Source organism: Megascapheus bottae, chromosome 5 (assembly GCF_031878675.1).
Source record: "Megascapheus bottae isolate mThoBot1 chromosome 5, mThoBot2.hap1, whole genome shotgun sequence".
Classification (NCBI taxonomy): domain Eukaryota; kingdom Metazoa; phylum Chordata; class Mammalia; order Rodentia; family Geomyidae; genus Megascapheus; species Megascapheus bottae.
The window spans coordinates 39,247,115-39,259,681 of NC_143513.1; the positions used below are offsets into that span (position 1 = coordinate 39,247,115).

Below are 12,567 nucleotides of genomic sequence, written 5' to 3' on the forward strand. Positions count from 1 at the left end.
TGATTAATTGGAGATAAAATCTTATGTAATTTTCTCTCCTGGCTTGCTTCAAACTTCAATCTTCAGATCCCCCAAGTAGCTAGGATTATAGAAATGGGCTACCAATAGCTATCTTGAACTTGGTGGTGAAAATGACAAATTATACCCATGTCTCACATGTCACTCCCCTAGCTCATAATTCCTGACAGTAACTTTCATCTATGACCTATTGGGACTTGGTTTTAAAATATGATACTGATAAATTTTATTTTCCTTTTGCATATTGATAGCTAATTGTTCCATTGGTTAGAATGGCAAACAATTGCCTGTTTGTACTTTGGACCAAAAAAACTGAGCTGCTTAATTATGTCTGCCTTTGTTCCTAGACACTCTATAGTTTTTCTTAAAAAAATTTATTTTGGGGGTAATATATACAGTGGTTACAATTACATTCCTCAGATAGTAGGTGCATTAATTCTCACATATTGATACCCCTTCTCATGTTTTTGTCCCCGTTTCCCTCTCTCAAACCCCTTCCAATCATCTTGTTTTCCCCCTTCCCTTCCCCATTTCAAATAAACAAATAAATGTATATACAATATACCAGGTAACAAAGTCAGATACAGTAACCACATGAAATTAACCATAAGGGCAAAAAAAGAGAAGAGAATTAACATAGTACATTAAGAACAACAATCACAAAGACAAATCTTTTGTTTCCATATCCTAGAGTTCATTTCATTTAGTCTCATGTCTGTATGACCTTATGTACCTAGGTTTTGAGCTATTGTAATCCTCTGCTAGGAGAATCCTAGATATGTACTAATTATTACAAATGAGGGAAACCATGGAGCCTATGTTCCTTTGGGTCTGGCTTACTTCACTTAATATGAATTTTCCCACATCTTTCCATTTCCTTACAAATGGGGTGATGTCACTCTATAGTTTTTCATTGCTTTGTCTGAGTTCACTACCATGTTGCCTTGATTGCCAGCTGTTTAGTAAGACTTGAAAAGAAGCCATGTTTCCATTTTTCTTACCTGCCAAAGTTACTTGGTTATTTTTGATCCTTTGCATTTCCTTATGAATTTTAGCCTCAGTTTTCCAGTTCTATAGAAATGCCTTTGGGAATTTTATCTGGGCTTGCACCGAATGCTCATAGCAATTTCACATAACAACTAATCACCATGGTGTATTTCCTCATTGGTGGTGTTACACATATGTTTTTTAGCTTTAGCCCTACTTCACACTTGTGATTTTAAAAATACCACCTCCCCTGTATTTGAAGTTTTAAATAGTTAAACTCAGAAGCAGCAGATAGAATGGTAGTTTCCAATGGCAGGGGAAATGGGAAATTAGGAGATGGTGGTTGAAAGGGACCAAGTTTTAATTACGCAGTATTACTAAGTTCAAGATGTCCAACTATGTGACCACAGCAAGGTGATGCATACTTGACTTAGTTAAGATAATAAGTGTTCCTACCCTCAAATGAATATATATAAATACATATATGTATGTGTATGATGAATAAAAAAATAAAATGACCATGATAGGAAAGTTCCTCTGAAATTAAAGCTACATCTTTCACATTTAAACATTTGAAAAGATACTGCTACCATTCTATTACTCTTTGAAATGATTACTAATTTATTTGTTGTAGGCATTATTTAGGTTCAGATTTTCATGATGCCTTGTGATTTTTTTGCAGTCTTGTGAAAATTTATCATTGCTGAAATGTCTGGACTTACTTTTTCCAGCTATTTTTAATCTCTTTGAAAACAAATTCAACATCAACAGAATTTTAATTTTTGTGTATAAGCAAGCAGGGGACATGCCTGAATCACCATTTTATCCTCAACACTTATGACAAAGTCCAGCATATGTCCAGCACCTCAGCATGACGTATTTGCTGAGTGAACTCATGAACATGTTTCATGAGCCAGATGCTGTAGTATCAGCTAACACAACATTCTTTGGAGCCAAGTCATGTTTAAAAATCATTATTGGCTTTGCTTAGTGTAAATTTAGAGTAATATATAGACCAATAGCTGAAGAGGGACAAATAGCTTGAAAGCATGGCTATATAAATGCTATTACTAATGATGTAACAACAAACAATATAGATATTTGATATCTTCTTTTCCAATCCTGGCTGTACGTATATATCTTGCATAAAAATTACTTACAAATGAATGAAGACAAATGAACTTTAGGTGGATTTGGGGCATAATTTTATTTAAGCATGGGATTTGAGCTTGGTTCACTGTTGTTGGTATTGGTACAACTTCATCAGAAGATATGAACATGACCCAACTCATGAAGAGAACACAATGAAAAAACATCCACTGCTTCACAAATCACTTTGTTATCACAGACACAACAGTGGTTACTGTTAGTAAATCAGCCACAAGAACACTTAAAAGGTTTTTTTTTTGTTTTTTTGTTTTTTGTTTTTGTAGACAAGGTAATGGGAATTTCATTGTGGGTGGAAGATGGGGTCTTCAGCCACAATTTTTAAGTAGAAAATATTTCAAAGTCAAGCATTTTTCTTATCCACAAAACAATGCTAAATCAATATCCATTTTAAGGGGTATATTAAAGGAGATACAATATTTTTACAACTATCTTCTTGAATAGGCATTTTGATTAACTTTCTGCAGGATATAAGTAGATCAAAATTCAGCAGCAAAATATTGCAACATAACAAGTAAGTACAGATTCAATGTGTTCTATAGTAGAAGAAATACATAAAGGACAAACAATGATAATTTAATCATATAAAACATGATACAAAGCTGAAATACAACTCACTTAAATAGCTTTGTGACCAAGAAGTTAAATACAGTGCTAAATGCCTTTTTAAACATAAAATCTCTTAAAAATGTTTGTGCTTAAACTTTTTTTTCCCCTTTAAACTATTTCTTATCCTTAATACTGCCACTGTAACTGATTACAACAGATCACAATTTTCACAGACACATCAACATGAAGACATTTACTCATGAGCAAATAAGTCACTTGTCATTAGTTCACAGTGTGGGAAAGTGGTATGCACTTGCTCCAGAGAAGGGCTTTCGGTTCATCAAGATACTTCCTGATATCAGATGCAGTGAGAGGTTTAAAAGAAGGGAAAGCAACACGTCACAGATCAGAAGAAAAGAAACATAAGCTTAGATTCTTCATGGGTATCGCCTAAGTGACCTTCGTCTTCTGTTGTAGAAGTGTCTGAGCCCGTGTTGCCGTGAAAAATTCATCATGTAATTTTGTTTGCGAGTGCTGTTAAAAATCAAAAAAGGGATACAGGAAGGGAGGGAAAGGAAGAAAATGTATGTCAGTCCCATCTGTGGTTGCATGCGCCATCTACTCTAAAATCCTAGTTTCCCTGAGATTGAGTGACTACGCCACGAGGACAGAACTATTCTTTCTGAGAACTCCATTTTAGAGGAAGTATAAATTAAGTCCATCACCTTACTTACATAAACTGTAACAGATAGCACAATTAACTTGGTTACTTTAGCAAATGGTTTCATTTCCAGTTTACAAAAGAAAAAGCAAGCTCATTAGCTGAATTACCCAGAATTTTCTAGTTTATGCATTTTCAAGGCACAATGGGGAAATACGCTTTCTTAGGTGAGATTCCATTGTCTTTTTCAATAAGCCCCTGGGGTTGCATGCTATAAACATAGCTTTATGAAACAAGTGGTCACAAGACACTAAGAAGATGTAACTGAATGTAAAATCCTATGTATGTATTTTCCCCACAGATGTACAAATGGACGCTCATGAATATATACGTGAGAAACTGCTAAGAATACTGAAAAAGTGGGTCTCAGGGGTCTTTGTGAAGTCACACAACACTACCACGGTAGTGGATTTGTAAAGGCCATGAGGTCTCACACCACTGAAAGTATCACTCTCTCACACAAAGACCCGAACTACTGCATATTCATACGTCTTGTCATTATGTGGTTTGGAAGTATAAAACTGTAAACTCGTTGAGTCTTTCCTCTGCAATTTCATGGGAACAAAATACAGGGGAATCAAAATAAAGTCAGGATATAGGATCTACCATAAAGCTTGAGATGACAGGAACTTGAGTTAGAGAAAAGTGAGAGGAGAGAAATGATCCAGTGAGCAATGCCATCTTACCGTTTATCAATCGTCAATGTACTAACAAACAACCAAATGATGCTGTTTACTTAGTAGGCTACTGTAGGCATTATAGTTATAAAATGTAGAAAAGTTGTAAAACTTGCAAAAATATAGAGAACTTTAAAGCAAAGAATTTTACAAAACTTTTAGTAGAAAATAATAAATTAACCAAATGCTAGAAATGTTTTGTCTTCAGGTGGGCTTACCACCCACCCTTCCCTTCCTTGTGACAATATAATGCAAACTACTTAAGTTGTTATGTTTCGATTTCATAGTGGAAGGATAAGACAAATCCATATTCATTCGCTGCTATAAGTACTAGCTGCTACCTATGTAACATCAAGTTACCCAAAAGGACAATGACTCAATATACTGAATTAAATACCAGAAGATATGATCCTGCTACTGCATTATTCACAAAACCTTAAATTTGGCTCTTGCTGTCTTCCTGCCAGGAAGCCAGGTTTCATGATAGTCCTCTCCCTGAGTTATTATTAATAGTGGTCGGCTAAACCAGCTTCCTAACCTCAACACTTCTCCTTTAATAAAAAAAAAAACTAACAAAAAAATCAAAAAAGAAGAAAGTATACTTTACACTTAGGACAAAGGTAAGAGGGCACGTGTGTATGTATGCAACCTGTGTCTATCTTATATACATTCATACAGTTGTATTTGCACATCAGTTTCAATAAGGTCCCCCAGACACTTGCTTTGCCTTGCTCAGACCATTCCTAACTCTCCCGGCTATAGTGCAACGTCTAAGCCGAGATACCTGATAAACCTTCTCCAGGTATTTCAGGTACAACACCTCAGCTAATACCTGGAGATGGTATTTCAAGTCTTCTTCAGGTTTATTCCTGTTCTGTTTTTCAGGTCCTTTCTTCCACTACTGTCCTATACATAGTACTCTACTCAGACTTGTCTCTCAGCTTCTCTGTTTTAGTTAATGTCTCATTGGCCAACCTTAAATCACTGTTCCTAAATGTCTATTTGCCATTCAAGTAGTAGATTTTTGTTATTGCTCACTGGTTCTCTGAAAGTGATTAGCTTTTTCTAGTTTGATCTCTCACAGATCTTGTTTCTTGTTTTAGTTTGTGTTTCCATCCTGGTTCTGACATCCAGGAATCTCCACACCCCCCAGCACTGAGCCTTCTTCCTGCTTGTGGTCAAGGCATGGTTCTCCAACTTTTGGTGACTTACTGACTGGATTCTGCTGTAAATCATTACTCTTTAACTATAAGGAATAATTGCAAAGTTAAAGCAGTGAAATTGTTCTGTTGAAAACATGTTTCAAGTTGTAAAGTACTCAAAGAATTTAAAATACTTAAAGTATTTTACATTAAAAAGATAAACTCAGAACACTTAGGATATTTCATTATCCAAATGCAAGCAAAGCTGATGTGACAATTACTGTGACATAAGGGAACAGAGGAACATTTAATTGTGATAAAAGTTGAGGGGCATATTTACTGGCTTAAAGTAATCTTCACCGTGAAATTATTTAAATGGAATTGATTTATATTTTCCATCTTTATGTGCCAGGAAACAAATACTAGCAGGTTGCAAGACTTTAATACCAGCAAATCATTCCAGGGTAGCAGTTTACAGCTGATCTAGAGGCAGATGGATTTGCTGGATTCTTAATTTGGAATAGGTTTATATATAACTATCCTATCTTTGGATTCTAAGAATGCTGATATGCATATGGTGTGCATATGTGGTGACTTTAGGTGTGAATGGTTTTCACAGTTATATTAAAATAGCCACACTTTCCAAAGATCCTTGAACTTTGCTGGGAATTTGGTTATGTGAAATATAAACCTTTGGATGGAGTCAGCTAGGTTGGAATCTAATGAGGTGGAATTTTCCAGTTCATAAGCCCTTTAAAATCAAGCACTACGGAGAGCTATACCGGAATACTATCTGACTCTCGAACCATTTAATAAAGTGACACTGTTACTGAACAGTTATTATGTCTCCTAAAATGTCTAATTTATAAGATTATTAGGGGAATGAACACATTTAAAATCCTTTCATTTTGGGGGAGGGGTACATGATTCAAGTGGATTTTATAGCTATAGATAACTTGTTATAAATAAGTACAGGGTAATGGAATGTTAAACATTTATTTTGTCATAGTAATTATAATGGAAAATATGTTTATTATAAATTCAATAAAAGCAGATACTGTGTAACCCAAGGCATATGATACCACTTAACATGTCCAGTTTTGAATTCTCTCAGTATGAGGAGGTCACTGCATGAAGGGAGAATGGGCTTCAGTGGCTTCTTGGAAATGCGGATGACAATGATTATCACCATGGGAGTTTAGGGACTTAATGGCATATGGAATTCTAAGATGTGTTTCTACATAGGAAATATGATGACAGCTGATTTGTGAGTATTCAGTTTGTACTCATTTCAATGGTTACTTTCGACTGGAGCTGCAATCTTAGTTGTTTTATAAATAGGAAAAAATCAACTGATTTTTAACATGGATTTTAAAGGAAATGGGAGAGAAACAGAACTGGAAAAACTCGAGCTTGTGGAAACATCAGCATTTTTAGGGATCAGCAATTAATCAAAACACAGTACAAAAAATGACCATTTGAATGAGTGCAGAAGCAGGGTTCCAGTGGTCCGTTAGACATAGCTTTCAAAGAAATATTGGTGAGTATAAGATAGAAGCTACCACTCAGACTAACTCATGAAACTCCCTGACATAGAGGAAACTGTGTCCCTGATTTTTGAGGCCATACATTTTTAGGAAGGCTACCTACAAGTAAAAGCAGGTATAATAGCTTTCAATGTACTGAAGATTTCATATTTCTCTCTTCTGGTAAAAAGAAATGTGAATAATATCTGATTATGATCACCTCATGAAGTTCTAAGGAACACATGGAAACTAGCACCATTTGTAGATGTTCAATAAATGATAATCATTTTACAGTATCTTAAGTTTTAGAGTATCTAAATTAGAAGACAATGGTAAGTACACATTAACAGTGGTCAGTCTTACCAAAGGATGAAATCTAAAACCCACAAATATCCTAAATATATATAAACTCCACTCACTCTGTTTTGGGGGAGGGGCAGGTTCTGGGGCCTGAATTCAGGGCCTTAGGACTGTCCCATAGCTTTTTTGCTCAAGGCTAGTGATCTATCACTTGAGCCATAGCTCTCTGTCCAGCTTTTTTTTTTTTTTTTTTTGTGATTAGTTGGAGATTAAGAATCTCAAGGACTTTCCTATCTGGGTTGGCTTCGAACTGTAACCCTCAGATCTCAGCCACCTGAGTAGCCAGGGTTATAGGCATGAGCTACTGGCACCCGACCCCTCACTTGTTTTAAAAAATGAATGTAGAATAGACTTCGTAAGTCCAGCTGCTCCGTGCCTATCTCCAGCCCAATAGATCTTCTAGAGGGTACCATGTTTACTTACATATCTGTTTTCACTTTGCTTTTCTGAACTATGAGGAGACACTAAGTCGACCCGCTGCCCCATGAAGGGGTTGTCTGCCCTAGTTTAATCTGGCCTCGCATCTTCTCTCAATGCGGCTGTCTTTGAGTTTACAGGGATGTAGTTTTCAGATGTTTCAGTGTGTGCGGATATTGCTTATAACTTTTCTTCAGTTACAAAGGGCTACAAAACTTCTCAGTTAGCTTTGGAAACCGATGAAACTCATAGCAAACGTTCTCCAGATGTAGTCAAAAGCACTTACCTTACTCTAGTAGAAAACCAATGACAGCAAATAATGAAATATAATACAAGTTAAAAAATGCCTTTCAATGCATGCAGCACTGTGATTACTCATAAAAGTCTGACCAGGTTTAGACGCAATATACGACTTTTCATCTCTTTTGAAAATAAAAATTAAACAAGTTATTTCTTATTCTTCTATATCCAATATATACATAAACTTAACTTTTTAATGTAATGCAACATGCAATATTTGCTCATAACCATATGTCAAAGTACATGTAGCAGTAGTACTACATTTGGCATAAATGTTGCATATAAAGAACAAATATTAAATAAATAGTTCAGTTACTATTAATTTCATCTGATTTTTAAATTATTTACAATTTTAGGAACTACTAATTCCTGGTTACATAAAGGAATGGGCTTGAAAATATACAGAAGTCCTCTACATCAGATAACTCAGGCAAATTTAATAAAGGATAAATATGCTTTGCAACAAATGTAATAAGGCTCATCTCCATAAATCATTTGTGCCAAAAATGTGACAGTATCTTGATGATGAATAGCATGAGGGGATGGTCAGGATGGAACTCATATTAAAATCTGATAAATGTGTTTAAGGCCATAGTTAGCAGTATATTGGTTTTCAATTCTCAGTAAATGTGATAATTCACTTTTTATTAAGTCAGTTTTCAAAGGCTGACTTTTTAAAATTTTTTTTACTGAGTGATTCGCTTTCAAGGTACACATGCAAAAATCGGCCCACTTCATTATGCACACATGACAGGTTGTGACTCAGACATGTACACAGGAAACGTGATGTGTGAATGAAATGCATAGTTGGGTGGGGGAGATTCTTAGGATAGAAGCATGAATATCCAACAAGGGAGGTTAAGACAACCATTTTCCTTTTATCCTAAGAAGAACCCCACCAGCATGGATCTTGTGAGGGATCTGCCCAGATGTATTCACAAACATTTACTGGAAAATATTCTGCACTAGCAAGCAATCATCAATGCTTCAGTCACTATTTCCTTTGGACCTTACAGAATGAGGATGTTTTTTTTTTGTAAGCTAGTGAGGCTGGAAAAGATCATCTGTCAATTCAGTTCATCTGTTCTGCTGCAGATTAGGCAGGACTTGGTGGTCATGGAAATGCCTTTCATGTGCAGGTTTTATTGGAAAACATTATGAGAGTGGGAAGATTAAACTCTCAAACAAGCACAGGCATAAGGGACTTAGCTTGTTAAATGCAAAAAAATGGCAGTGTTAATCTTTATAGCATGGAGTTTGTCATTCTGAATATCCATATTTATGAAGCTCAAATCTTTCCACATGCAGCCTTTTAGAATTAAAGCATGACATTAAAAATGTATTCTGTATTTGTTCATTTGGGATACACTCCTGAACCTTGAAACATTTTTGAAAAGTGCTGATTTTGGTCTCGTCAAATGCAGATTTTTTTTTTTAACACGGGCAGTGCTGCTATTAGACTCAATGTAAGATACCATGCGTGACCACAGTTTTTTATTTTAACATGTGTCCTGGTGCACATGCACCAAAGCGAAACTATAATCAATCTATATTAAGGCCAATCTTAATTTGGTAAAATAAAAAGGTACGTTCTAAAAATACGTAAGTATAATGTATGTTTCTCACCCCCATCATTAGTTGCAAAAACATATTAGTTGCCCTGCCTGTTTTGTGATTAGGCAAGGCTTATAAATCTTCAGTTTTAAAGTATGAGCCTCCTCCCTCTCCACTCTGAAGAACAGCATTACCAGCTCATGTGTTGTGATGGAAGTGTAGATAATGAAGAAAAGCTTTTCAGTTAAAAGGACCTTATGGGAGTTTCTTTCTTTTTTACATTTAAATATTTATCTCTGTAATGAGTTTAGAGTAATTTATAGAATTTGTGAATTGTGACGTGAGCCTTGACTAGCTTCCTTGGGCAGCATATGGTGGACATTGGAACATTATTCTATATATCCAATGAGTGACTTATATTGTAGAGCTATTGAATGAATAGTAACACGAAGGCCTGAGCACCTCTTTGGTTCTTACAAAAACAGGAAGTGCTTTGAAAAGGCACAGTGCTAGTGAAGTGTTAACTCCTAAGAGCAGAGCAAAAACTCAAAAGCGTTCTAAAACCAGAATTTCTTAATTTATTGCCTGAGCTTCGGAAGGTTTTCCATCTTTTCAAGAAAGAATGAAAGAAACTCCTTTTGTTTGGAGTGGTTAGAATTATATTTTTAAAATGCCATTAAAGGGATGCCATTTGCTTTAAAATGGTATGTACAGGCTGAGCACTGGTGGCTCGTGCTTGTAATCTTAGTTCAGAAGGCCGAGGTCTAAGGATTGCAAATTTAAAGCCAGTTCAAGCAGAACAGTTTGTGAGACTTTTATTTCCAATTAACCACCCCCGCCTTCACAAACACAAAAAAAGATAAAAAGGCCGAAAGTGGAGCTGGGGCTCAAGTGGCAGAGCTCTAACTTCCAGTAAAAAAAGCTCAGGAATAGCACCCCAGCTCAGGACCAGCACGCACGCACACACACACACACACACACACACACACACACACACACACACACACACCCCAAACCTCAAACCTATCTTTTCTAAATGACTCACTGAAAGAAGACATGGAATAAAACAAACTATGCAACCCCACGTGTTGTGATGTTCTCTTTCCATCTGGAAGTTTTAGTGCCTGAGCATTTGAGATAAGAAAGCCCAGAGAAGAACATTAGTGATAATTTCTTCAAAGTGTTAAAATTCTGGAGACTAAGGTGGAGTCATACCATATAGATACAGATTACAACTCCAGAAAATACCAGAGAAAATAGATTTTTAGTATTTCATGCAATCTAACCATTATTCTTATAATTGAAGGCTGCTGGTTCATAAAAATAAATACTAACACTAGACATCCCAGAAGATTCTCTGGTAAGGCTTTCTTTTGGGGCGGCAAGAGCCTGTGATGCATTAGGGCAACAAAAAGCGTAAGACAGAGCTCTGTTGCCAAGCTATAAAGTTGCTACTTTATATTTGTGGTTTGGACTTCACCTGCTCTTTAATTTTACTTTAAGGGAGAGAATGATTGGTGATGCGATGGTTTTGAAATCTAAAGCAGGCAACTTCAATGGCTTGTCAGTGTGGGAGGAGAATTATTTACTCAAATGTGTGGTATGTTGAGAATTCTTACTTCTATCAAGTACAGAATTAGCATCCTGCATTCGTTTGATGACTGACATAGTTTTGAAGTTTCAATGGGAGTTGGTAATACTTTGTCAGACACAGGAATCCCCCTTCATGTAAATGGTCCTGGCAAGAGACTTGAAAGGGAAGGAGGGCTATAGATGCTAATTTGAGTCCCAGTTTATTAGATTCACCTGAGGTGCTTTGAAAACTGACAGCTGCTCAGTTCTCACTGCAGATCAATTTAAAGCATCCATGAAGATGGGCGTTGGGACATTGGTTGATTGCAAAAGCTTCCCAAGTGATTCTAATTTTCACTCAGACTGAGAATTGTTGTACTAAAAGAGAAGTCAGGGTAAATGTCTGGGGGATTGAATATTGGTCTATTTGGATATTTTTGTGGTCCCACTGTGTGTGTGTGTGTGTGTGTGTGTGTGTGTGTGTGTGTGTCTATGTGCCTCTGTGTGTGTGTATGTATATATATATATATATATATATATGTATTTTAGAGCTCAAATTATTCTGTTCTTCTGGAATAACAAAGTATAACAAAATTGATAGTTAAGCAAACCATCAGCCTCATATTTAGATTCAAAAGTCTGTACAGCTGTCAACCTTGACTTTGTCTTGTGGAGGCAGAGCCCAGCAAGTGGTCCAAAAGCAGCAGAGCGCACAGTGAGGGCTTGTGTAGGGACTGGGTGGCTCTTGGACTGGGGATTGATATGGATGCCATGCAAGCAGGTGCCTCAGTGACAACTAAGACGAGGGCTAGCTCAAGACTTGAAAATTCAGCTCATGGCTATGATTGAAAGAAAACAAATCTGGTAGCTTTCCTACCAAATAATCATTTAAATTTGCTTTCAAGATGACTGAAATCAGCCACAAGACTGATTTCATTTTGTATTTGGTAAGCAGAATGAACATTTGAACCTATCTACCGAGAAGATTCGCCTCTCCTTGCCAACCACTTGGAGCCATCAGTTCGAACCCGTCGAGACATAAGCATTCCAGTTTTACAGGAACTAGATTGTCAGAGAAAAAGCAAGACATCTCTCTGTGAGGGAAAACAGTCAAACTGGCCAGGTGAGAGTTGTTATAGACCATTTTCGTAGAAGAAATTGCAGCAGGAAGGGATGGAGAGGAGATTTTATAACTCTTAGCTTGTTAGGTGCTGGGATTGGTCAAGAGGAATATGAAACCACACACTCTTTGCTAGAGGTGAAACGCTATGGGTGTTAAGTGGAGAATGTCTGCCCCCTATGGTCAAGGCAGCGTTGGTTACACCTTCCCCACCAGTGATCTCCACACAGACCAGTCCAGATCCTTCCTTTTTCAGGATGTTATTCTATTTTGTAAAACAATTCAGATCTGGCACAAGATTGTTTTGTATTTTCCAGGACACTTTTGTTTTGTCCAACTTAACTAGTATTGTCACTTCTTAAATAAACAGATCTATTGAAGTTTTCTAAGATATATTAAAGTGCATTCAAGGCTTTTTCATTTCATGGTTGACTTGAGCTACAGCTTGCAGGGGGTT

General features: G+C 36.5%; 1 protein-coding gene across 1 annotated transcript in view; it reads right to left on the minus strand.

The window, feature by feature from the left end:
* Window positions 1-2,193: 2,193 nt before the first annotated feature.
* Reln (reelin) overlaps window positions 2,194-12,567 on the minus strand; it is a 422,671-nt gene continuing 412,297 nt past the window's right edge. The window contains exon 64 of the mRNA XM_090332938.1: window positions 2,194-3,255. Coding sequence (XP_090189064.1) covers window positions 3,159-3,255 — 97 coding nt within the window. The 3' untranslated portion in view covers window positions 2,194-3,158. The remainder of the gene's footprint in view (window positions 3,256-12,567) is intronic.